Raw genomic sequence first — 27,512 nt, forward strand, 5'->3', positions numbered from 1 at the left:
TAGTCCTTGCTTGTAGGTAGATCTTGCTTTTTGTTGGGGCCCAGTATTCTTCTTGAACCATGTTCACTGTCGGAGACTTTTTTCTCTGTCTTCAATGGATTCCAAAGCTGGTGAGAATGAGATAAGAGCAGACAGGAGAGGCTGTGGCAAGCAAGCCATAAGAGACCTTGTCAGTCCAGGAGCAAATAGCTTTCAGCCTTCAAACACTCTTTCTCCAATTTAAAACTCCCCTAGTTGGCCAGCAGGTGGTCACATGACCAACTGGTTTGACCAGGTCTCTTTTGTGTACTGGGGCATGGACTGGGTCCTTTATTCTAACACTGTCTGCTAGCATGAAAAAAATGTCTTTCCAGCCAGGGGCTTGACAACCCCTTGTAATAGGCCTTCTTTTCTTCCCAGCAATTTTAAAATGTAATGTCCATGTGGCGAAATATATGTGCCTCATTCTTGGCAGGTGGGGGCCTGCATGACAATCTGAACACTTTATATGCAGGGGAACAAGCTTTCACCAAGGCTGAGGGTCTTGGAGAAAAGTAGGAGGGCTCTGAGGCACTGTATAGGACCATCCGAGACAGAATTTAAATGAGTAGATTTGGTGTCTTATAAAAGACAGGGTTATAGGGAATGCAAAGGCCCTAGTAAGGTAACAGGTTGTGATGGTAAGACAGTACTTATCAAACATGGCAATCAAACTGTTAAGTTTCATTCCTCATGATTAATCAGAATTAATTACAAAATCCCATTCTCAGCACAGCTGATAGAAGTAAACAAGGCACCTTGTACCTCAAGTGCTCATGTGTTCTGTGATGAAGGTTCTGAGGAACAGAATATGGTAGATCAAGGACTGATAGTGGTAATATGAGTGATCATGACACACAGGACAGAGCTATCACATACAAAGACCAATTGCCCAGAGTAAGTACTCAGGTGACATATAATCCAGAGAACTAGTGAATGGACAATTGTAGGATGTGCAGAGAAAACTACCAGCAAGTTTAAATATTAGTTGAATGTTCAGGATTATGGCTGAGAAGTGAGGTCACAGACTGGTAGAATGGGGTGGAAGAGTGGAAAGTAAGAAAGTGCAGTGCAAGTACTAATAGTGACATGGAAGTGGCTCATGTCAGAAAACAATTATATACTGGAGAAAGACCATCCGATAGTGCAAGAGGGTGATCTCGCGGTAGTCCTGACAGACATCAAAGTGCAAGTAGAGGCGGTAACCTGAATAGATTACATGTGAAATAAAGGCTACAGAACAGCCTTGCAACAGAAATAGAAGCAGAAGTCCTCATGATCGTGATGTTTTGGTGGCTGCCAATAAACCTGAGGATAAACTGATGAAGGCAAAACACAAAGGAATAAAAGCAAAATACTGCAGATGCTGGAAATCTGAAATAAAAACAAAAAGTGCTGGAAATACTCAGCAGGTCTGGCAGCATCTGTGGAGAAGCAAAATTAACGTTTCAGGTCTGTGACCTTTCATCAGAACTGGCACAGGTTAGAAAAGAATTAGGTTCTAAGCAAGTAAAGGGGAGGGGGTCCGGGGGAGAACAAAGGGGAAAGTGTTTGATAGGGCAGGAAAGAATAAATAACAAAGCTATTCTGAAACAAAGGCAAAGAGTGTGTTAATGCTTGTGGTGAAAGACAAAGCATTAGTCCAGAGAGAGTGTTAATAGCAGAATAAGGAGCAGCTCTGAATACATGAAAAGCAGGTACATGGTTAAAAAATGAAACACTAAAAAAAGGCCAGTCATGCTCTGAAGTTATTGAACTCAATGTTCAGTCCGCAAGGCTGTAGAGTGCCTAATCGAAAGATCAGGCTGGAATTACTCAACAGATCTCAACTACACTTCTTCACACCCAGCCTCCTGTAAGAACTCCATTCCATTCTCTCAGTTTCTCATTCTGAGACGCATTTGCTCTGATGATGCAACCTTCCACAACAGTGCTTCTGATATGTCTTCCTTTTCCTCAAGCAAGGATTCCCCCCCCACTGTGGTTGACAGGGACTTCAACCGTGTCCGACCCGTTTCCCGCACTTCTGCCCTCACCCCTTCTCATCCCTCCCAGAACCGCGACAGGGTTCCCCTTGTCCTCACTTTCCACCCCACCAGCCTCCACATCCAGAGGATCATCCTCCACCATTTTTGCCATCTCCAGCCACATCTTCCCCTCCCCTCCCCTGTCAGCATTCCAACGGGATCACTCCCTCCGCGACACCCTGGTCCGCTCCTCCATTACCCCGACACCTCTGCACCTTCCCATGCAATCGCATGCACCATTTACCTCTTTCCTCACTATCCAAGGCCTCACACACTCCTTTCAGGTGAAGCAGCGATTTACCTGTACTTCTTTCAATCTAGTATACTGTATTTGCTGCTCACAATGCAGTCTCCTCTACATTAGGGAGACCAAACGCAGATTGGGTGACCGCTTTGTGGAACACCTCCGCTCAGTCCGAAAACATGACCCCAAGCTTGCCATTTCAACATTCCCTCCTGATCTCATGCCAACATTTCTGTCTTTGGCCTGCTCCAGTGTTCCAGTGAACATCAGCGCAAGCTCGAGGAGCAGCACCTGATCTTTCGATTAGGCACTCTACAGTCTTGCGGACTGAACATTGAGTTCAATAACTTCAGAGCATGACTAGCCTTTTTTTAATGTTTCATATTTTAACCATGTACCTGCTTTTTATGTAGTCAGAGCTGCTCATTATTCTGCTATTAACTCTCTGGACTAGTGCTTTGTCTTTCACCACAAGCATTAACACACACTTTGCCTTTGTCCTGGGACAACTTTGTTATTTAATCTCTCCTGCCCCTTTGTTCTCTCCCCCACCTCCCTCCCCTTCACCTGCTTAAAACCTAATTCTTTTCTAACCTTTGCCAGTTCTGATGCAAGGTCACAGACCTGAAACGTTAACTTTGTTTCTCTCTCCACAGATGCCGCCAGAACTGCTGAGTATTTGTAGAATTTTTTGTTCTTTATATAAAAAAACAAAAGGAATTAGTTGGACAGAGTATGGAGTTTATTTTGAGGTACCAAATAAATGGAAAACCAGCTTTGCCACCTAGGTGGATTTGTACTGAAAAAGTGCTTGCAGATGGGGCATAGAAGGCTGAAGAGTGACTGGGGTGATAGATATTAGAGTGAACTCTCCTACAGCTGGAAATGTAATCCTGAAAATCTTTTTAGCTGTTTTGGCCACATATTCATGGGAGTGTAGATCAATTGACACTAAAGACGCATTTCTGCAGGGCGACACTTTTCAGAGAGAAGTGTTTCAGAAACTGTTTAATGAGGCAGCAGGTGCAGAAGGAAATCTATGGAAACTAAACAAATGTGTCTATGACCTGAATGATGGTGCCAGGATGTGGTGTTTGTTGGTGAGATCTGTTTTGCTGAAAATACGTAGTGTTCAACTAAAAGCAGTTCCCACAATGTTTTATTGGTATCATAAAGGAAAATATTTAGGCTTCTTCTTCATGCGTATTGATTTCTTATGGGGTGGTACTGTGGAACTTGTGTGCTGTCAACAAGATTAGTGTAAAATTTATTTTGGGAGTCAGGCTTGTGAGGTTTTTACATATATTGGTTTAGATATCAAGCACAGTAGGTCTGGAGTAACTTTAAATCAACAATCCTCTGCACTGAGTGTAAAGATGGGAGTTTGGTAAGTGAGTGTATTTTAAGGGTTAATCTAGCAAGACTAATTTTTTCTTTGTTTACATCCAGCAATTAATTGAAATTCCTGTTTCAGTTAGGTTTCTTGCAGTTTTAAACAGAGGTATACTAACACTGAGAATAGCTGTAGCTAGTTAATTAGGTAGCTAACTTAAACTGGTTTCTGAGCTCTAGCAGAGCTGATACAGCATTGCATTCAGAGTATAAATTGAGGGGACTCTGTGCTGCTTGTCTGCATTGAGTACTGCTGGAGGGCATAGTGTTGAGGGAGTTTGGTAATTGAGGGACAAAAACAAGAAATGCTGGATTCACTCAGCAGGTCTGGCAGCATCTGTGGAAAGAGAAGCAGAGTTAACGTTTCGGGTCAGTGACCCTTCTTCGGAACTGGAAGGGTCACTGACCCGAAACGTTAACTCTGCTTCTCTTTCCACAGATGCTGCCAGACCTGCTGAGTGAATGCAGCATTTCTTGTTTTTGTTTCAGATTTCCAGCATCCGCAGTATTTTGCTTTTATTATTATGGTAATTGAGGGAGTTTGGGAAGGAGGGGAACATAAATTAAGAAGATAAATGTGAGTGTACAATGTGTAATCTGGGAGTTTGGTGTGTGAGGGAGGGGCCTCTTTCTTTCTTCTACCTTTTTTCAGCCTCCAGTAGCTGCCTCTCTCTTTGGTACAGGGGAAGAAGTTGGTTGGTGAGTAACTGTTAATTTATTTTACTTTTCATTGTAATAAAAAGCTTTTAAAGTTGCGTTATGGCAGGTCAGCCTGGCCAAGTGGAATGTACATCTTGCAGTACGTGGGAAGTCATGGACACACCACATGTCCTAGAAGAACATCTGCAGGAAGTGTCACCGGTTGCAGAAGCTTAAGCTCTGGGTTTTGGAACTCAAGTGGCAGCTGGAGTCACTGTTGTGCATCCACGAGGCAGAGGATTACATGGATAGCACGTTTAGGGAGGTGGTCGCACCGCAGGTTAGGAGCATGCAAGCAGAGAGGGAATGGGTAACCGCCAGGCAGTCTAAGAGAACTAGGCAGGCAGTGTAGGTGTCCCCTGAGTCTATCTTGCTTGCTAATCAGTTTTCCATTTTGGATACTGGTGAGAGTGGGGGAGTGCAGCCAGAGCAAAGTCCATGGCACCACAGGTGGCTCAGATGCACAGGAGGGGAAGAAGAAGAGTGGAAGAGCAATACTGATAGGGGATTCGATAGTCAGGGGATCAGACAGGTGTTTCTGCGGTGGTAAATGTGATGCCAGGATGGTGTGTTGCCTCCCTGGTGCCAGGGTCAAGGATGTCACGGAGTGGCTGCAGGACATCCTTCAGGGGGAGGGTCAACAGCCAGAGGTTGTCGTCCACATTGGTACCAATGACACAGGCAGGAACAGGATGAGGTCCTGAAAGGAGATTTTAGGGAGTTAGGAAGGAAATTAAAAAGCAGGACCTTCAAAACAGTAATCACAGGATTACTCCCAGGGCCACGTGCTATTGAGCATAGGAATAGGAGAACTGATCGATTAAACACGTGGCTGGAGAATTGGTGTAGGAGGGAGGGCATCAGATTTCTGAGGCAGGTGGGACCTGTACAAGACGGATGGGCTACACCTCAACAGGACTGGAACTAACAGGGAGATTTGCTAGTGCTGTTGGGGGAGGGTTTAAACTAGCTTGCCAGGTGGATGGGAACCTGAGGGGTAGCTCAAATTGGAAGGATGTAAAGCTGGTAACAGGAGGTAGAAAAGTAGCAACTGACATTAGAAGGCAGGCGAAACAAAGGCAAGCGTCAATCAAGCTTAGAATGCAGAATGTCAAGAAGACAAGGTGAAGGTCACTCTACCTGAATGCATGCAGCATTTGCAACAAGGTAGATGATTTAAAGGCCCAAATAGAGGTAAATGAGTATGATCTAATTGCCAAAGCGGAAACGTGGCTACAGGGTGACCAAGACTGCGAACTGAATATTCAAGGATATTCAACATTTAGAAGGACAGGTAAAAAGGAAAAGTACATGGTGTTGCGCTGATAATAAGGATCAGTACATTAGTAAGGAAGGATCTCTGATCGGAAGAACAAAATATGGAATCTGTTTGGGTGGAGTTAAGAAACAGCAAGGGGCAGAAAACATTGGTAGGAGTTGTTTATAGGCCACCAAACAGTAGTGGTAGTGTGGGGCATGGTATTAATCAGGAACTTGGAGAAGCATGTGGCATGGGTAATAAAGTAATCATGGGTGACTTCCATCTGCCTATAGACTGGGTAAACCTAACTAGCACTAATGCTGTGGAGGACGGGTTTCTGGAGTGTGTTAGGGATGGTTTTCTAGAGCAGTATGTTGAGGAACCGGCTAGAGAAGAGGCTATTTTAGATCTGGTGTTACCTAATGAGAAATGGCTAATTAATAAACTTGTAAAATAAATTTTAGGGATGAGTGACCATAATATGATAGAATTTTACATTATGTTTGAAAGTGAGGTAGTTCAATCTGAAGCCAGGGTATTAAATTTGAATAAAGGAAATTACGAAGGTATGAGGGGCAAATTGGCTGCGGTGGATTGGGAAAATACATTAAAACGTCTGACATTACATCGGCAATGAGTAGTCTTTAAAGAAATATTACATAGTTTACAGCAACTATATATTCCTTCAAGGCACAAAAACTCCAAATGTAAAGGCAGACAACCATGGATAACAAAGAAAGTTAAGGATTGTATAAGCAGTTCCTGCAGATAGGAAGGTTGAAAATATCACTCCACTGTTTAAAGAAGGGAGGGAGAAAGAAACAGGGAATTACAGACCTGTTAGCCTTACATCAGTCATTGGGAAAATGCTAGAATCTATTCTAAAGGATGCGATAAATGGAAACTTGGATGATAATGATCTGATTGGGCATAGTCAACATGGATTTATGAATGAGAAATCATGTTTGACAACCCTGTTGGAGTTTTTTGAGGATGTTACTAACAGAATTGATAAAGGGCAGTCGGTGGAAGGCTTTTGATAAAGTCTCCCACAGGAGATTGGTTAGCAAAATTAAGGCACATGGGATAGGAGGTAATACGCTGGCATGGATAAAGGATTGGTTAACAGGCAGAAAGCAGGGAGTAGGAATAAAAGGGTCATTTTCACATTGGCAGGCTGTGACTAGTGGGTTACCACAGAAATCAGTGCTTGGGCCCCAGTTGTTCACAATATATATCAATGATTTGCATGTGGGGACCAAATGTAGTATTTCCAAGTTCGCGGATGACACAAAACTAGGTGGGAATGTGTGTTGTGAGGAAGATGCAAAGCGGCTTCAAGGGGATTTAAATAGACTTAGTGAGTGGGCAACAATGTGACAGATGGAATATAGCGTGGAAAAATGTGAGATTATTCACTTTGGTAGGAGGAATAGATGTGCAGAGTATTTCTTAAATGGTAAGAGATTAGAAAGTATAGATGTACAAAGGGACCTGGGTGTCCTTGTCAATAAGTCACTGAAAGCCAACATGCAGGGGCAGCAAGCAATTAGGGAGGCTAATGGTATGTTAGCCTTTATCACAAGACGATTTGAGTACAGGAGTAGTGAAGTCTTACTTCAATTGTATAAAACTGTGGTTAGGCTGCACTTGGAGTACTGTGTGCAGTTTTGGTCCCCTTACCTTAGGAAGGATATTATTGCCATAGAGGCAGTGCAACGAAGATTCACTAGACTTGTTCCAGGATGGCGGGACTGTCATATGAAGAGAAATTGGGGAAACTGGGCCTGTATTCTCTAGAGTTTCGAAGATTTCATTGACACCTACAAAATACTTAAAGGGATAGACAGGGTAGATGCAGCTAAGTTGGGAAGACTCGAACCATGGGACACAATTTCAAAATAAGGGGGAAGCCACTTAGGACAGAGATGAGGAGACATTTCTTTACTGAGAGGGTTGTGAATCTTTGGAATTCTCTACCCCAGAGGGCTTTGGAAGCTCAGTCATTGAGCATGTTTAAAGCAGAGATTGACATATTTCTAAATACAAATGACATAAAGGGATATGGGGATAGTGTGGGATAAAGGCATTGAAGTGGATGATCAGCCACGATCATATTGAACAGCGGGGCAGGCTTGATGGGCCGAATGGCCTACTCATGCTCCTATGTTCCTATGTTTAGAGAGTGTTACTCCCATCCCAGTTAATCATACTAGAACATCACAGAAAGATCATGTATCTAAAGAAACAGATCAATTGAGAAGCTGTCAGTTGAAATGGTTGGGCACTCACACTAGACCAGATGCTAATTTTGATGTATTGGAATTAAGTATGACTGATGAAACATCCTTAAGTAGAGAATGTTTTAAGGACAAATAAAACATTTTTAAAAATCAAAACTAAGGCAAAATACTGTGGATGCTGGAAATCTGAAATAAAAACAGAAAATGTTGGAAATATTCAGCAGGTCTGGCGGCATCTGTGGAGAGAGAAACAGAGTTAACATTTTAGATCTGTGAACTTTAATGAGAATGGATCAGTTCTCCTCAGATGCTGCGGCTGCCAGACCTGCTGAGTATTTCCAGCATTTTATGTTTTTATTTAAAAGAAAATCCTGAGAAATTTATACTGAGGTGACCAAAGAACATGAAACTAATCATTTTTAGTGATGCTTCCAAGGTTAATCTTCCTGATGGGTATTCTACTGCAGCTGATTTCATAATATTTCTTCTAGATGAAAACGGGAAATGTTATCCTTTAGCTTGGGAAGCTAAGAAGGTAAACAGTTGTTAAAAGTACTTTAGATGCCGAAACACTGGTTCTTGTGGAGGCAGTGGATATAGGATTCTATTTGTGAAATTTTAAGTGAGACTCTGGAGATAATCGCTCTTTGTGGGATAATGTCCATTCCACAAAAAGGCTTGAAACAAATGTCAGAAAGGAAATCTCTAAAATTAAATGGATGGATGCAGTCATCAAATGTACATACGAAGACATTGTTAGGAGTCCTAGTGGAGGGGTGTCTCCCAATGCAATGCTTTGTATAGAATATGGAGGTTTTTGATTTGTTTTGAAATTTTGAATGTGCACATTAACTCTAATTTTTATTTGAAGAACAAGAAAGGAATCTGTTAATTGTATATGAGTTGTGTTTAACTATATGGAGCTACTGAGCATTAACTGGGGATTCACTTGAGCCACATGTAAACAGACACAGACTAAAACTGTAGTTGTTGGTGCAAGAGGTGTATGCTTGTAAAGGTATAACTATAAATAAATGCTTATAAAGTGTGTAAATATTGGCTCCATTTCTGTTATTCACAAACTGGCTTTCTGCAATAAACATGCATGCAGCAAGACCTGGATAACATTCAAGCTTGGGCTGATCAGTGGCAAGTAACATTCGCGCCACACTAGTGCCAGGCAACGACCATCTTCAACAAGAGAGTGCCTAACCAGCTCACCTTGACATTCAACGGCATTACCATCACCGAATCCCCAGCAATCAACATCCGAGGGACACCACTGATCAGAAACTTAACTGGATGAGCCATATAAATACTGTGGCTACAAGAGCAGGTCAGAGGCTGGGTTGTCTGTGGCAAGTGTTCACCTCCTGACTAGCCAAAGCCTTTCCACCATCTACAAGGCACAAGTAAGGAGTGAGATGGAATACATTGCAAGGCTAGCACAGTGCTATCTGACAATTCCAACAAACTCTGTGGATGTGAGGACAGCTGTGTCTAAACATGGATAGGTGTTCACTACGCAGAGACAGGAATGAAGAAAGACAGTTGGAGGTTGCTCCATGCTCACACTTAAACACGGACTTCAGTGAGTAAAGAATGTGACCCGTTTATAGTCGGCTTTTTACAATAGTTTTTTGAGTATACAATAAATGCCATTTGAAACCAGAAACATCCTTTGTCTTTTTTGTTTTAAATAGATCATTTTCATGGTTTGTTGCGACACTGTGAAATTTACAACGTAAATATATGAAATGGTGAAATTCATGATTCTTAAAATGCCGTGACCATGAAATTTGTAAAATTTGACCGTGAATTTGGTAAGGCCCTATCTATCGCACGACATCAAGATCTATCCCAATCAATGTTAATTTATCACAGCATCAAGGGAGCAAAAAAACATGGATGGTGTCAGAACAGTTCTCTGAATAATTTAAATATAATAATGAAGCTTCCTCCTGTTTCAGTCAAGCTATTTTTGCCCATCCCTAAGCCAATTGGAATTGTGCATCATTCATCAATTGGGCTGAGATCTGGTGTTACAGGTTACTGCCTCTTTTTCCTCTCCCTAGTGCCAAGAAATGGGCACAAACCGCATGCTTGGCAGAGAAAAGTCAGCTTGTTCACGCCTAAAAATAATATTGCAATAATTTAATAAGTGGCAATCTGGCTTACCTTGCATTTGGTTTCTTCTGTATCTAACAGGTTAATCAGAACCTCTAGGCCACCCACATCTCGGATGGCCAACTGGCATGTCTCATTCGTTAAATTAAAGTCCCTCATTGAGCACAAGGCGATGACAGTAGCTGTTTGGTTGCCACCCTGAAATTGTATTGTAAAGAAAATTAGACAAATATTGCAAGAAATAAATAACTTGTTTTGCTAAAATTGTTCATCAAGCGAATTAAAACTCAATAAAAAAATGAAAAAAAGTGAAATACATTTGTAACAATATTTCTTTAAGATATATCTAAAAAGCTCTGTTAGCATTTTTCTTGAAAGCAATAAAACATTTTGGCCTGCTGGCGTGACGAGGCACAGGCCTCAGTTAACTGAGATTGGTGAGTGGCGGGTGCATGCTGGACATCCCCAGGCAATCCCCAGGTTCCGAAGAAGGGTCACTGACCCGAAACGTTAACTCTGCTTCTCTTTCCACAGATGCTGCCAGACCTGTTGAGTGGTTCCAGCATTTCTTGTTTTTATCCCCAGGCAACTTATTGGCGAATTGGCATGGAATTTTGGACCACTGTCACTAGCAACAGCCCTCGGGTAATCCTGTTGGATTGGGTAGAGGGTGGTGCTTGGGGGGTGGAGAAATGACCAAGCAGGAAGTGGCAACCAAGAGAGGGGGAGAAGTGATTGACAGGAAGAAGCTATCAAGAGAAGCGATCGGGACAGGGAAGCAATTGAGAGTAAGTGGAGCGATTGGGAAGGGGCCGAGCAAGAGTCGACAACAGTCTTTGGCACTACAGTAGAGTCTAGATTAGTGCTCTTGCTGCTCCTGTCCTGCACCATATTAAGATACGCCTTTTTTTTAAACAAATGCTCCTTTTTGGTGGCAGCCTCCAGCAGTCAGTCAGCCGCTTGTCGATCACGCAATCAGGCCAATCAGGTGTTGGGCATGTTACTTACTTATTAAAAGAGCCAAATGCCCGTTTCAGGCTTAGGCCTTGAACACCATTTACTTCTGCCTTTACCAATATGGCAGGTGGTGTACTTTCAGCAGGAAATGTGTTCAAACACCATATTGAATACTTTAGCACTGCAATGTCAACCAATTTCTCTGCCTTTCTTACAAGCAAATTAATAGGCACAATAACCAATTAATACAATCTTTTGCACATTAAAACTGCTTTTGACGCATTCATTCTAATGCAACTAATCTGCAATACCATAGTTTCACAATTCTCCACATCTTTTCCTGATATGCAAAATAATATGAACTAACCACGTGTTAGCATGGACTGATTATAGCATAATCAATTTGTTTTGACATCACTAATCAGAAATGTCTAAAAGCAAAAATAGACTTTAAATGAAATAAACTAAAATACAGAGGTGCTATATGTCAAGCAGGTACTGTGTAGAATTGAATTTTTACTAGCTTTCACTTGCAGCTTAGGTAGATCTATACCCTCAAGGGTTCAAAGCAGGTGGTTCACAGGTCATAATATTATCAATTATATTAATATGATGAACTGAAGCATTCCAACTCAGAAGCAATTCTTTTTTCTTCCTGTAGCGGAATCCAAACCCAGATGTGACCATTCTTAGTATATAATTGAATCAATACTTTTGTTTTCTTTGCACTATGGGAGATTATAAAGATCAAAGTATTCAGTTTAGGTTTTAGTAGTTAAGGTCATAAATTAAATGAAAAATCTATTTTCTGCCAATTTAATTTTAAAAATCACATACAAAGATCAATATATGATAAATTTAAAAGAAACCACACAAAATTTGATTTGCGTGTTCAACAGCAGAAGTTCGATGGACTAATTATGTTCAACTTTGGCCATAACAAATATTTGTTCCCTTTAGTGATCTTATTTATGCAGTCTAATAGCATACTCTTTCAAAAGCATTCAACTTTCAGTCTACATGAAAATAAAGCAAAACATATAAGATTATTAGGACCTTTAGTAATATGATACCTTAGCTAAAAATAAATCCTCTGGCACAAGAACAATCACATTTTATGGTCTAAAATTAAGTGCAGATTTAACCATAATACATACCATTTTTCAAGTAAAGGGTCTATCTGCATTTCTCCACATTAAAAAGATTTTTAGATAATTTGAAGTATAGCAATCAGTTAACACAGTTTAAAATGAGACAGCCACATGTCATACAGATGAGACTTAACCCATTTTTCAAGCTTGCATTTTATGAAAACAAAATTAAGTAGTTATTGTGGCCTGGAATCCCGAATAATATAATTAAAAAATAATTTAAAGCTGCTTCTTTTGAAAGGGCATGGGGGTCAGTTAAAAGTTTATTTGGGTAGTTAGGGAGGGTCTTGACACTTTGTTTGCCCCAGTCCAAGGGTTTTCAGCCCTGAATTTCTGGTATCTTTGGTGAGGCAAGGGGAGTTTGGCCCCTGTCTGCTGAAGCAAGTTAAATTTATACAACCCTGCAACTTTGGTGTCAGTTGTAGAGACATCTCAACACTTACACATCTCCACTTTTCTAATAGAAAACCTGGCACATTGCAAAAGTCTTATCTAAGCAGTGTATCCATCTGCAGCTACCGGCTACCCGCATTACGGAGCTGGAGCTGTGGGTGGATTCACTGCGGAGCATCCGCAATGCTGAGATAGTCATGGATAGCACGTTTAGCGAGGTGGTCACACTGCAGGCAAATGCTGCAAAGGCAGGAAGGGAATGGGTGACCACCAGGCAGAGTAGAGGAAGGCAGGTAGTGCAGGAGTCCCCTGTGGCCATCCCTCTCTCTAACAGATATACCACTTTGGATATTGTTGGGGGAGATAACTCAGGGGAAAGTAGCAAGAACCAAGTTCATGGCACCATGGATGGCTCAGCTGCACAGGAGGGGAGGAAGAAGAGTGGTAGTGCTATAGTGATAGGGGATTCTATCATAAGGGGTACAGATAGGTGTTTCTGTGGCCACAAACGTGACTTCAGGATGGTATGTTGCCTCCCTGATGCTAGGGTCAAGGATGTCATGGAGCGGCTGCAGGACATTCTGAAGGGGAGGGTGAACAGTCTGGGGTTGTTGTTCATATTAGTACCAACAACATAGGTAGAAAGAGGGATGAGGTCCTGCAACAAGAATTTAGGGAGTTTGGTAGCAGATTAAAAAGTAGTACCTCAAAGGTTGTAATCTCTGGATTACTACCGGTGCCACGTCCTAGTGAATATAGGAATAGCAGGATACAGCAGATGAATGCATGGCTGAAGAGATGGTGCAGGAGGGAGGACTTTAGTTTCCTGGATGAGTGGGTCTGTTTCTGGCAAAGATGGGACCTGTACAAGTTGGACGGGTTGCACCTGAACAGGAACCGAATCAACATCCTTGCTGGGAGGTTTGCTAGTGCTGTTGTGGGGGGTGTTTACAAAATAATTTGGCAGGGGAATGGGGTACAGAGTGGCGGTAATGTAAGGGCTGATGCACAGTCAAATATAGAAGAGAAACTGAGTTAGTATGGAAGGAAGAGCAAATAAAGACCTGTTAAGGCACAAGCGAACAATGCAAGGCTGGATTGCATCTATTTTAACGCAAGGAGTCTTACTAGTAAGGCAGATGAATAGAGGGCATTGATTAACACATGGGAATATGATATTATTGCTAGAACAGAGACATGGTTGAGGGAAGGGCAGAACTGACAGCTCAATATTCCAGGGTATAGAATCTTCAGGCGTGACAGGGGACGGTGTAAAAGAAAAGGTTGCATTGCGCTGTTGATCAAGGAGTCAATTACTGCAGTAAGGAGGGATGATATCTTAGAAGGTTCCTCAAATGAGGTCATATGGGTAGAACTTAAAAACAAAAAGGGGGCAATCACTTGGCTGGGAGTGTACTACAGGCCTCCAAACAGTCAGGGAGAGATAGAGGAGCAGATATGTAGGCAAATCTCAGACAGGTGTAAAAATAATAGGGGATTTCAACTTCCCCAATATCAACTGAGATAGTCTTAGTGCAAAAGGCTTAAAGGGGGCGGAATTCTTTAAGTGCATAGAGGAGAGCTTTTTGAGCCAGCACGTAGAAAGTCCTACAAGAGAAGGGGTTGTACTGTACCCAATCCGAGGGAATGAAGCCGGAAGAAGTGGTAGAAGTGTCAGTGGGGGAGCATTTCGGGGATAGTGACCATAACTCTGTAAGATGTAAGGTAGTTATGGAAAAGGACAAAGATGGACCGGAAATAAAGGTACTGAATTAGGAGAAGGCCGATTTCAATATGATAAAACAGGATCTGGCTAAAGTGGACTGGGAGCAGCTACTTGTAGGAAAGTCTACAGCAGACCAGCGGGAGTCATTCAAAATGGAAATAGTGAGAATTCAGGGCCAACATGTTCCCGTAAAGGTGAAGAGTAGGACTGACAAGTCCAGGGAACCCTGGATGTCAAGGGATGTAGAGGATTGGATAAAGAGAAAAAGGAGGTTTATGGCAGATTCAAAGCGCTGAAAACAGCGGAGGCACTAGAGGAGTATAGAAAGTGTGGGGGAGTACTTAAAAAAGTAATTAGGAGAGCGAAGAAGGGACATGAAAAAGACACTGGCGGGCAAGATAAAGGAAAATCCCAAGGCGTTTTATAAGTATATTAAGGGCAAGAGGATAACCAGCTAAAGAGTAGGGCCCATTAGGGACCAAAGTGGCAATCTGTGTGTGGAGCCGGAGGACATATGTGAGGTTTAAATGATTACTTTTCATCTGCATTCACTATGGAGAAGGACAATGTAGGTGTAGAGATCAGGGAGGGGAATGCGTTATACTTGAACAAATTAGCATTGAAAGGGAGGAAGTATTAGCTGTTTTAGCGGGCTTAAAAGTGGATAAATCCCCAGGCTCAGATGAGATGTATCCCAGGCTATGTGAGGCAAGGGAGGAGATTGCAGGGGTTCTGACACAAATTTTCAAATCCTCTCTGGCCACAGGAGAGGTACCAGAGGATTGGAGGACAGCGAATGTGGTACCATTATTCAAGATGGGTAGCAGTGATAAACCAGGTAATTACAGTTTAGTGAGTCTAACATCAGTGGTTGGGAAACTATTGGAAAAAATTCTGAGGGACAGGATTAATCTCCAGGGAGAGGCAGAGATTAATCAGGGATAGTCAGCATGGCTTTGTCAGGGGGAGATCGTGTCTAACTAACTTGATTGAATTTTTCGAGGAGGTGACTAAACGTGTAGATGAGGGTAAAGCATTTGATGTAGTCTACATGGACTTCAGTAAGGCTTTTGATAAGGTCCCACATGGGAGATTGGTTAAGAAGGTAAGAGCCCATGGGATCCAGGGCAATTTGGCAATTTGGATCCAAAATTGGCTTATTGGCAGGAGGCAGAGGGTTGTTTTTGCGAGTGGAAGCCTGTGACCAGTGGTGTACCACAGGGATCGGTGTTGGGACCCTTGCTGTTTGTAGTGTACATTAATGATTTAGACGTGAATATAGGAGGTATGATAAGTCAGTTCGCAGATGACACGAAAACTGGTGGTGTCGTAAATAGTGAGGAGGAAAGCCTTAGATTACAGGACAATATAGATGGGCTGGTAAGATGGGCGGAGCTGTGGCAAATGGAATTTAATCCTGAGAAGTGTGAGGTGATGCATTTTGGGAGGACTAACAAGGTAAAGGAATATACAATGGATGGTAGGACCCTAGGAAGTACAGAAGGTCAGAGGGACCTGGGTGTACTTGTCCATAGATCACTGAAGGCAGCAGCACAGGTAGATACGGTGGTTAGGAAGGCATATGAGATACTTGCTTTTATCAGCCGAGGCACAGAATATAAAAGCAGGGAGGTTATGATGGAGCTGTATAAAACGCTAATTAGGCCACAGCTGGAGTACTGTGTACAGTTCTAGGCACCACACTAGGAAGGATGTGATTACACTGGAGAGGGTGCAGAGGAGATTCACCAGGATGTTGCCTGTGTTGGAGCATTTCAGCTATGAAGAGAGACTGAAAAGGCTAGGGTTGTTTTCCTTAGAGCAGAGAAGGCTGAGGGGGGACCTGATTGAGGTATACAAAATTATGAGGGGCATTGATAGGATAGATAGGAAGAAACTTTTTCCCTTAGTGGAGGGATCAAGGACAAGGGGACATAGATTTAAGGTCAGGGGCTGGAGGTTTAGAGGGGATTTGAGGAAAAAAATTTTCACTCAGATGGTGGTTGGAATCTGGAACGCACTGCCTGAAGAGGTTTTAGAGGCAGGAACCCTCACAACATTTAAGAAATATTTAGATGAGCACTTGAAATGCTATAGTATACAAGGCTATGGGCCAAGTGCTGGAAAATGGGATTAGAATAGATAGGTGCTTGATGGCCAGCACTGTCACGATGGGCCGAATAACCTGTTTCTGTGCTGTATAACTCTATGACACTGGGAGATCAGGTGAGCCTGGGAACCAATATTTCCTGCAGAGCCGGGAGCAGCAGCAATAATATGGTGAGTGGCAATCGTGCTGAGAAAAGCAGCCAGTAAAGGTATGAATGAAAAATTGTTCCCACTGGTGGAAAGTTCTGGTGAAAGGTCATGAGCTGAAACGTTAACTCTATTTTTCTCTCCACAGATGCTGCCCGACTTGCTGAGTATTTCCAGAATTTTCTGTTTTTGTACCACAAAAACTGTGCCTGCTGCCCTTTGTTCAATTACTCGATCTGTGCCAGCTGGTTTGACTTGTGAAGCCAAAGTACAGATCAGATCTGACTGAGGCTCCCAGTTCAGAGGTGTCACTTTCACATCGCACCTGAGTCCAACGAGACGGGATAAGAGATGGGTTTTAAAAGTCACGTCGGCTAGAAAGCCTTCTTGTTATCGATTCCCTCCACCAATGGGAACAGTTTTTCCTTATCTACTCTGTCCAGACCTCTCAGGATTTTGAATACCTCTATCAAATCTCCTCTCAACCTTCTCCTCCAAAGAAAACAGTCCCAACTTCTCCAGTCTATCCATGTAACTGAACTTCCTCATCCCTAGAACCATTCTCATGAACTTTACTGCACTCTCTCCAATGCCTTCACATCTTTTCTAAAGTGTGGCACCCAGAACTGGACACAATACTCCATTTGAGGTCGAACCAGTGTTTTCTACAAATTTAACATAACTTCCTCGCTTTTGTACTCCATGCCCCAATTAATGAAGTCTAGGTTGCTGTATGCTTTATTAACCACTTTCTCAACCTGTCCCGCACTTTCAATAATTTATGCACATATACACCTGGGTCCCTCTGCTCCTGAACTGCCTTTAGAATTGTACCCTATATTTTATATTGTCTCCCTTGTTCTTCCTACCAAAATGAATCACTTCCCACTTCTCTGCATTAAATTTCATCTGCCACTGATCTGCCCATTCCACCAACTATCCTCCGCACAGTTCACAATGTTTCCAAGTTTTGTATCATCTGCAATTTTTGAAATTGTGTCATGTACACCAAGGTCTGGTCAATAAAATATATCGGGAACAGCAATGGTCCTAACACTGACCCTTGGAGCACTCCACTACAGACCTTCCTCCAGTACGAAAAACATCCATGACCACTACTCTGTTTCCTGTCACTCAGTCAATTTTGTATTCACATTACTGCTGCCCCTTTTATTCCATGAGCTAGAATGTTGCTCACAAGTCTGTTGTGTGGCACTTTATCAAAAATCTTTTGGAAGCCCATGTACACCACATCAAAAGCATTGCCTTGATTAACTTTCTCTCTTACCTCATCAAAAAATCCTGCAAGTTAGTTAAGCACGATTTACCCTTCACAAATCCGTGCTGGCTTTCCCTAATTAACCCGCATTTGCCCAAGTGACTATTAATTTTGTCCCAAATTATCGTTTCCAAAAGCTTCCCCACCACCGAGTTTAAACTAACTGGCCTAAAGTTGCTGGCCTTATCTTTACACCCATTTTTGAACAAGGATTTAACATTTGCAATTCTCCAGTCCTCTGGCACCACCCCTGAATCTAAGGAAGACTGGAAAATTATGGCCAGTGCCTCCGCAATTTCCACTTTCACTTCCCTCTGTATCCTTGGATGCATCTCAGCCAGTCCAGGTGCCTTATCAACTTTTAGTACAGCTAGCCTATCCAATATCTCCTCCTTATCAATTTTAAAACTTTCAAGTGTCTGAATCATCTCCTCTTTCACCATGACCTGCGTAGCATCTTCTTCCTTGGTAAAGACAAATGCAAAGTATTAATTTAATACTTCACCCCTGCCGCCTGCCTCCATGTGTAAATCACCTTTTTGGTCCCTAATCAGCCCCATTCCTCCTTTTACTATTAATATACCCATAGGTACAGTGTGGCTTTCGTGCAGAGAGATCGACCGTTGACATGCTGTTCTCCCTTCGTCAGATACAGGAGAAATGCCGCGAACAACAGATGCCCCTCTACATTGCTTTCATTGATCTCACCAAAGCCTTTGACCTCGTCAGCAGACGTGTTCTCTTCAGACTACTAGAAAAGATTGGATGTCCACCAAAGCTACAAAGTATCATCACCTTATTCCAAGACAATATGAAAGGCACAATTCAACATGGTGGCTCTTCATCAGACCCCTTTCCTATCCTGAGTGGCGTGAAACAGGGCTGTGTTCTCGCACCCACACTTTTTGGGATTTTCTTCTCCCTGCTGCTTTCACATGCGTTCAAGTCTTCTGAAGAAGGAATTTTCCTCCACACAAGATCAGGGGGCAGGTTGTTCAACCTTGCCCATCTAAGAGCGAAGTCCAAAGTACGGAAAGTCCTCATCAGGGAACTCCTCTTTGCTGACAATGGTGCGTTAACATCTCACACTGAAGAGTGCCTGCAGAGTCTCATCGACAGGTTTGCGGCTGCCTGCAATGAATTTGGCCTAACCATCAGCCTCAAGAAAATGAACATCATGGGGCAGGACGTCAGAAATGCTCCATCCATCAATATTGGCGACCACGCTCTGGAAGTGGTTCAAGAGTTCACCTACCTAGGCTCAACTATCACCAGTAACCTGTCTCTAGATGCAGAAATCAACAAGCGCATGGGAAAGGCTTCCACTACTATGTCCAGACTGGCCAAGAGAGTGTGGGAAAATGGCGCACTGACACGGAACACAAAAGTCCGAGTGTATCAAGCCTGTGTCCTCAGTACCTTGCTCTATGGCAGCGAGGCCTGGACAACATATGTCAGCCAAGAGCGAAGTCTCAATTCATTCCATCTTCGCTGCCTCCGGAGAATACTTGGCATCAGGTGGCAGGACCGTATCTCCAACATCCCCAGCTTATGTTAGGCGGCCAACATCCCCAGCTTATACACACTACTGAGTCAGCGGCGCTTGAGATGGCTTGGCCATGTGAACCGCATGGAAGATGGCAGGATCCCCAAAGACACATTGTACAGCGAGCTCGCCACTGGTATCAGACCCACCGGCCGTCCATGTCTCCGCTTTAAAGACGTCTGCAAACGCAACATGAAGTCCTGTGACATTGATCACAAGTCGTGGGAGTCAGTTGCCAGCGTTCGCCAGAGCTGGCGGGCAGCCATAAAGGCGGGGCTAAAGTGTGGCAAGTCGAAGAGACTTAGCAGTTGGCAGGAAAAAAGACAGAGGCGCAAGGGGAGAGCCAACTGTGTAACAGCCCCGACAAACAAATTTTATCTGCAACACCTGTGGAAGAGCCTGTCACTCTAGAATTAGCCTTTATAGCCACTCCAGGCACTGCTCCACACACCACTGACCACCTCCAGGCGCTTACCCATTGTCTCTCGAGATAAGAAGACCCATAGAAGACTTTTGGATTCCCTTTTACGTTAGCTGCCAGTCTCTTTTCATACTCTCTCTTTGCTTCTCTTATTTGCTTTTTCACTTCCCCTCTGAACCTTCTATTGTCCGCCTGGTTCTCATTAATGTTATCCACCTGACATCTGTCGTAAGCACACTTTTTCTTGTTCATTTTAATCTCTATCTGGTTTGTCATCCAGGGAGCTCTGGATTTGTTTGTCCTACCTTCCCCCTTCATGGGAATATACCTTGACTGTGCCTGAACTATCTCTTCTTTAAAGGCAGCCCATTGTTCAGTTACGGTTCTGCCAGCCAACCTTTGATTCCAATCTATCTGGGTCGGATCCATTCTTACCCCATTGAAGTTGGCTTTCTCCCAGTTCATCATTCTTAGTCTGGATTGTTCCTTGGCCTTTTCCATAGCTAACATAAACCTTATGATAGAATGATCACTGTACCCTAAATGTTCTCCTACTGACACTTGATCCACTTGGCCCACCTCATTCCTAAGAACCGGGTCCAGCAGTGCCTCCTTTCCTGTTGGACTGGAAACATACTGCTGTAGAAAATAATCAGCCCAGAAAATGCAAAGAACAGCATCCATTGGCTAACTTAAGGGGCCTGAAGAAATAAAAAGATTGAGCAAGGTTTCAGGGGTTCAGGCCAAATTCCACACCTGGAACTCGGGGCTCATTTCTGCCAGCTGGGAGGGGGATATACTTCCTTTCACCCAGCATACCAATCACCCGAGATTCCTGATCCAGGGCCATCGAAACTCTGTCCCCGCCTAACTCCCCAACCCTCCTCCTGCCCCAGTCATGCCATGTTTGATGTGGATGGAGGTTTTGCCCTATACAATGTCCTCCTGGATACTGGCAGTGGAGATCCCAGCCTAACTCCTGGGTCTTCTGCTGCCTTTCCACTTGACTTAAGGCAGGAGCGTGTCAGAAGGTTCACAAATTTTCCAGGTCAGATTGTTCCAGCTCTGCCAATCTCATAACAAAAATGCTATTCAGACACCATACAATAAAGGTTTGCACAGAAATATATGGAAAGGAAGAATGTGCAGGGTTACGGGGAGGAGGGGGAATGGAACTGAGTGAATTGCTCTTTCAGAGAGCCGGTGTGGACATGATGGGCTGAATGGCCTCCTTCTGCATTGTAGCAATACTGTGATTCTGTATGAAAATTACCTGCTTTCATTTAAATTTTTATGGCCTAAGTGAGAATTAATTGAAAATATCTCCACATACCACTTCCACTATATGACCTGAAAGAACTACGATTTTTTTTTAGTACATCCCAAAAATATTTCAAAATTGATACTCTTGGAGCTATTCACATGCTCAGTTATTCAGAAGAAATGCTGTGCAGCTGCTACAGAAAAGAGAGACAGAGCTTTTTCTGTCTCCACGCTCTCCCCTCTTTTCCCACTGCAGAACAAACTGCGCACTTGCTGACAGTAATGGAGGATGAAAGGACAGAGAATAATAAACATGGAAACTACTTAGGCCTCATTCTGCTTTAATTTAGCAGAATTCAAATTAGCTATTAGTACCTCCAAATCCTACATACTCCTTACTTTGCTTCAACAATTCCCTGTCAGCTTTTTCTCGTTACTCTGGTGCATTGTAATAATTCCAGTTTATTCCTGATATCACCACGACAGCACATCCCATTCATATTTCACATAATTTTTAAATGCAAAGTGAATGTGAAGCTTGGCATTTAACTGTCAGTCACCATAAACTGGTACATTCTCCATGGCAACGCCTCTACCAACCAGAGTCCACTTGCCAATCAATCAGTACTCTCTTCTCATACAGTATAAATTTGTTGCTTCCCTTACATTGATATTCTTGCAAATTGTCCTGATGAGTGCAAGATGAAAAGCTTTGACAAAATGTCTCTATTTTCAGCAATACTCAAGTTCTGTACAACCAAACGACTATTTGCAAAGTGAATGCTCAATAGAAAACAACAAAAGACCAGCTGATTTTGATTTTCCAACAAGAACCCGGTAGGAGGTAGGCAGAATGAAAGCAACAGCCATTCAGAGGAGTTGGTGGGGAACCCATCCCAAAGCTCCGATTTTAACAGGACACAAACTGGGTGTGCAGGAAGCTCCCATGACATCACAAGTGAAAGACCTGGGCCTAAATTCCATCTGATTGATGAGCTGCCCTCCTGCATGCATTAGCAAATGGGCAATCCACCTACATGACAGGCATAATTTCCAGTAGACTTCCTGAGGCCTAATTAAAGCCTGGATACACTTCTTAAAGTGAGGTTGCATTCCTTCCTTGCTCTAATTTATGCCTGAAGAACTGTGGAGAGATTTTTGTGGCAGCAGAGACAAGTTCTAGGGCTTCCCCTGGTTTTGTGCTTCATCCTTGGACATCCTGTGGGAGGACATTAGATAAGGAGGGTGCTGCTGCTCCCAGTAGCTGCAGGAGCATCCACAAGGCCATTATTAAGTAGGCCTGGACAGAAATAGTTGACAAGGTCAGTGCCACGAGCATCATCCTCAGGACCTGACTTCAATGCAGAAAAGAGGTTCAGTGGCCTCAAAAGAGCTGCAACAGTAAGTGAAGCTTTTCATCTCTCCAGTTATTTCAACAACACCCAACAACATGACTTTCATCTCCTCTCCAGTACTCTCAAGAATTTCCTCCCCTCCATCACTCCCTTCAGAGTACAATCACTGGAACGTATTGCAAGTATTATTCAGCAGTCTCTTTCTTTGCTCTCTTTACAGCATTCTCTTCCCACATCTGAACAACTGCACATCACCAATTCCTCCCAATGCTCCTTCCTGACTTTATATTACACACACTTGGCTTTACATTCATCACTTCCCCATCCTCAATTCACCTTGTTTCTTCATTACCTCTCAGCACAAGCACTTTATGCACAATCCCTACACAATTCCACTCACCTTTTTAAAAGCCACTCACTAGCTCTCACCCTCTTTATCTGCAGAAGACAGCACAAAATGTCAGGGACAGGATCAAGACAGACTCAGGGAGGAGTACCCAACATTATACCTATCACCCAAGCAGAGCAAGAAGCCCTGGGAATCAGTGGCCCAGGCAGAATTATGAGCACCAAGGATGGCAAGGCTTATGGCTTACCTGCACAGCATATCTGCATATTACTTGTAACCCTTCAATTAACTCAGCAAGTATGCAACAGCTTCACAACTACAGGCAGCATTCTCAAGACTGTCACCTGCTAATATCAAAATAAAAACAAGAAATGCTGGAAATACTCAGCAGGTCTGGCAGCATTTGTGGAGAGAGAAGCAGAATTAATGTTTCAGGTTAGTGACCCTTCTTCAGAACTTTTCAGAACAGTTCTGAAGAAGGGTCACTGACCTGAAACGTTAACTCTGCTTCTCTCTCCACAGATGCTGCCAGACCTGCTGAGTATTTCCAGCATTTGTTTTTATTTCAGATTTCCAGCATCCACAGTATTTTGCTTTTACACCTGCTAATATGATCCACTTAATGCCATCCTAACACCTGTCCCTTTTCTCTTTCCTCCCAGCACCTGGACCCTGCCATAGAGCACACCTCAGAGGATGACAATTCTCCTGAGGATGCACTGCCACATGATCCTGCTCTCCCAAGCAACAGCTCAGAAGCTGGCACTCTGCATGTGTTAGATGGTGAAGCAGAGGTGTCTGCCTGTGGTAAAACATGCAACATGAGTGAGCAGCAACAGGTACTGGTTGTAGGGACAGCCCAGGACATAGGTAGCCATTGCGCAAGGTCTTCTCTCAGTTCTACTGTACAAGACAGAAATGAGGACGTCAGAGCCCAACCACAAAAAGAAAACTTCTGGCCTCACACAGTAGTTGAGCAACATATTGGAAAACCTACCAGCACTATGGCTGAACATATGGAGAAATTTACTTCAAGCCTATTTGGTATCATTTTGCATCATATGAGCACTCTGTAGTCAATCCTGGAAAGTACGGTCACCTCTATGGATGCTTTAGCCAGGGAATCACAAAGTGAGTTAGCGTGACCACTAGTGTTGCACTTGTCCAACAGGCATTTGTTGCCATCCCTAATTGTCCTTCACAACTAAGTGGCTTGCTAGGCCATTTCAGAGGGCTATTAAGAGTCAACCACATTGCTGTGGGTCTGGAGTCTGGAGTCACAGGCTTGCAGCCTGTGTGGACGAGAGCATGGACTGTAGGGAGGAAGAGCAAACTGAACACAGCACCATGGTGCAGGGGGCCATTCAAGTTGGGAAGTAAAAAGGAATGTCGTAGTAGTTGGGAACAGTATAGTTGGGGGGATAGTTACTGTTCTCTGCAGCTAACAGTTTGAATCCTGAAAGCTGTGTTGCCTGTATGGTGTCAGAGTTAAGGACATCTTCTTGTGATTGGAGAAGAACTTGGAGTGGGAGGGGAAGGATCTGGTTGTTGCGGTCTATGTATGTACCAACGACATAGGTATGATGAAGACTGAGGTTCTGCTAAGGGAGTAAGAGCAGCTAGGGGCTAAATTAAAAAGGAGAACTGCAAAGGAAATAAACTCTGGATTACTACCTGAGCCACGAGCAAATTGGCATAAGATAATGGGCGGCACAGTGGCGCAGTGGTTAGCACCGCAGCCTCACAGTTCCAGCGACCCGGGTTCAATTCTGGGTACTGTGTGGAGTTTGCAAGTTCTCCCTGTGTCTGCGTGGGTTTCCTCCCACAGCCAAAAGACTTGCAGGTTAATAGGTAAATTGGCCATTATAAATTGCCCCTAGTATAGGTAGGTGGTAGGGGAATATAGGGACAGGTGAGGATGTGGTAGGAATATGGGATTAGTGTAAGATTAGTATAAATGGGTGGTTAATGGTCGGCACAAACTCGGTGGGCCGAAGGGCCTGTTTCAGTGCTGTATCTCTAAATCTAAATCTAAATCTAAATAAATATGATCAGAGAGTTGAATGCAGGGCTCAAAGTTTGGTGTAGGCAAAATGGATTTCTATTCATGGGGGCTGGCACCAGTACTGCGGAAAGAGGGAGCTGTTCCATTGGGACAGGTTTCACTAGAACAGCGCTGGGACCAGTGTCCTGGTAAATCGAATAACCAGGGCTGTAGAGAGAGCTTTAAACTAAATAGTGGGAGGAGGGTTCAGGTGAGGGAAAATTTAGAAAGTTTAAGAGAAAGGACAAGGCAACAGTGCAGGGTAGCAATATGGGTAATGATAACCAGAGTGTGACAGGAAGGCACAGAGCACACAAACATAAGAGTGCACCAGCAAATAGGGGTCAGAGTAGGGAAAAATGCTAAAACGACAGAAATAAAGGCTCTTTATCTGAATGCATGCAGCATTCACAACACGATGGATGAATTGATAGCACAAATATAAATAAATGGGTATGATATAATAGCCTTTACAGAGACTTGGTTGTAAGGTGACCAAGGCTGGGTCTTTGACATTTCAAAAGGATAAGAAGTAAGGAAAAGGAGGAGGGGTAGCTATAAGAATAAAGGATAAGATCAGTACAGTAATGAAAAATGAACTTGACTCAGAAGAGCAAGATGTGGAATCAGTGCTTTTTTATTCTTTCATAGGATTTGGGCGTTGCTGGCAAGGCTAGCATTTGTTGCCATCCCTAATTGTCCTTCACAACTAAGTGGCTTGCTAGGCCATTTCAGAGGGCTATTAAGAGTCAACCACATTGCTGTGGGTCTGGAGTCACATATAGGCCAGACCTGGTAAGGATGGCAGATTTCCTTTCCTGAAGGATATTAGGGAAACAGATGGGTTGTTATAACAATCGATGATATTTTTATGACACCATTACTGAGACTAGCTTTCAATTCCAGTTTTTCCCTCCTTTTAATTATTTAATTAATTGAATTTAAATTCCACCAGCTGCCACGGTCGGATTTGAAGCCATGTCGCGAGGGCATTAGCCTGGGCCTCTGGATTACCAGTTCAGTGACATTATCACTACACCACCGTCTCCCCAGTTTGGGTAGAGATAATAAATATCAAAGAAAGACGTCACAGGGGGTCTGTAAACTACTCCCTCAAACAGTAGCTACACTGTAGGACACAGTATAAATCAAGAAATAATGGAGCTTGTAAGGAAGGTACTATAATAATCGCAGGTGATTTTATTCTTCATATTGATTGGACAAATCAAATTGGCAAAGGTAGCCTTGAGTTCATAGAGTGTATTCGGGACAGTTTCTTTGAACAATACATTGTGTAATCAACCAGAGAACAGGCTATTTTAGACTTGGTAATGTGTAATAAGACAGGATTAATTAATTATCTCATGGTAAGGGATCCTATTGGGAAGAGTGATCATAAGATATAACATTTCACATTCAGTTTAAGGGTGAGAAACTTGGGTCTGAAACTAGTGTCTTAAACTTAAATAACGGCAATTACAAAGATATGAAGTCAAAGTCGGCTAAAGTGGGAAAATAATTTAAAAGGTAAAAGACTATAGATAAACAGTGGCAGACATTTAAGGAGATATTTCATAACTCTCAACAAGTTTATATTCCATTGCTCTTTCAGACAGCCAGCATTGACATGATGGGCCAAATGGCCTCCTTCTGTGCTGTAACAATTCTGTGATTCTGGGTAAACTCTATGAGAAGGATGAACCATCTGTGGCTAAGTAAGGAAGTTAAGGATGGTATCAAATTGAAAGAAAAGGGATACAATTCTGCAAAGGTTAGTGGTAGGTCAGAAGATTGGGAAACTTTTAGAAACCAGCAAAGAATGATGGAAAAAAGGGAGAAATTAGAATACGAGTAAACTAGCAAGAAATATAAAAACAGATGGTAAGAGCATCTACAATTACGTAAAGAGGAAGAGGGAAGCTAAAGTAAACGTTGGTCCTTCAGGGGATGAGAGTGAGGAATTAATAATGCGATACAAGAAAATGGCAGATACTTTGAACAAATATTTTGTATCTGTATTCATAGTAGAAGGCATTAAGATATCCCAATATTAGTAGAAAATCAGGGGACAGAAGGAAGGGAGGAACTTAAAACAATCACTAGCACTAGAGAAAACGTACTAGGAAAACGAATGGGACTAAAGGCTGACAAGTCCCCTGGAGCTGATGGCCTACTTCCTAAGGTCTTAAAAGAAGTGGCTGCAGAGATAGTGGATGCATTGGTTGTAATTTTCCAAAATTCCCGAGTTTCTGAAAAGGTCCTAGCAGATCGGAAAACTGCAAATGTAAAGATCCTATTAAAGAAAGGATGGAGACAGAAAGTAGGAAACAATAGGCCAATTAGCCTAACATCTGTCATTGGGAAAATGCTGAAACTCATCATTAAGGTGTAGAAATGTAGAAATCATAATACAATCAAGCAAAGACAAACAGCAGAATTTTATGCTGTCCCCTGCATCAGGTTTGGAGGCAGAGAGAGCATATAATCGTGTGGGATGGTGGTGGGGGCAGCCTAGCCAACTTTCTGCCTCCACCCAAATTAAGTTCAGGACAGGAAGGCTGCGAATGGCCTTCCCACCCCGCTGCCAATTGAGGCCTTTAAGTTGGCAATTAATGCCCAATTAAGGGCCTCATCCTGCTGTCCCCGGAATTAGCCCCAGCAGCAGGCGGGCCAGTTGCTGGACGGGGAGCATGCCAAGCAAACCTGTGCAGGTTGCTTGCCAGCTCCAGGAGTTTGGGTGGGCGGTCCCTTGTTTAAAGGC

The 27,512-nt window shown here is 43.0% G+C and overlaps 1 protein-coding gene across 2 annotated transcripts in view; it reads right to left on the minus strand.

Moving 5' to 3' along the window:
• Positions 1-27,512, minus strand: part of odad2 (outer dynein arm docking complex subunit 2) — a 569,164-nt gene that overhangs the window by 305,307 nt on the left and 236,345 nt on the right. For both annotated transcript variants that reach the window (XM_068014153.1, XM_068014146.1), the window contains exon 11: positions 10,063-10,209. In XM_068014153.1, the coding sequence (XP_067870254.1) occupies positions 10,063-10,209 (147 nt within the window). The remainder of the gene's footprint in view (positions 1-10,062; positions 10,210-27,512) is intronic.

Source organism: Heterodontus francisci, chromosome 2 (genome assembly GCF_036365525.1).
Source record: "Heterodontus francisci isolate sHetFra1 chromosome 2, sHetFra1.hap1, whole genome shotgun sequence".
Classification (NCBI taxonomy): domain Eukaryota; kingdom Metazoa; phylum Chordata; class Chondrichthyes; order Heterodontiformes; family Heterodontidae; genus Heterodontus; species Heterodontus francisci.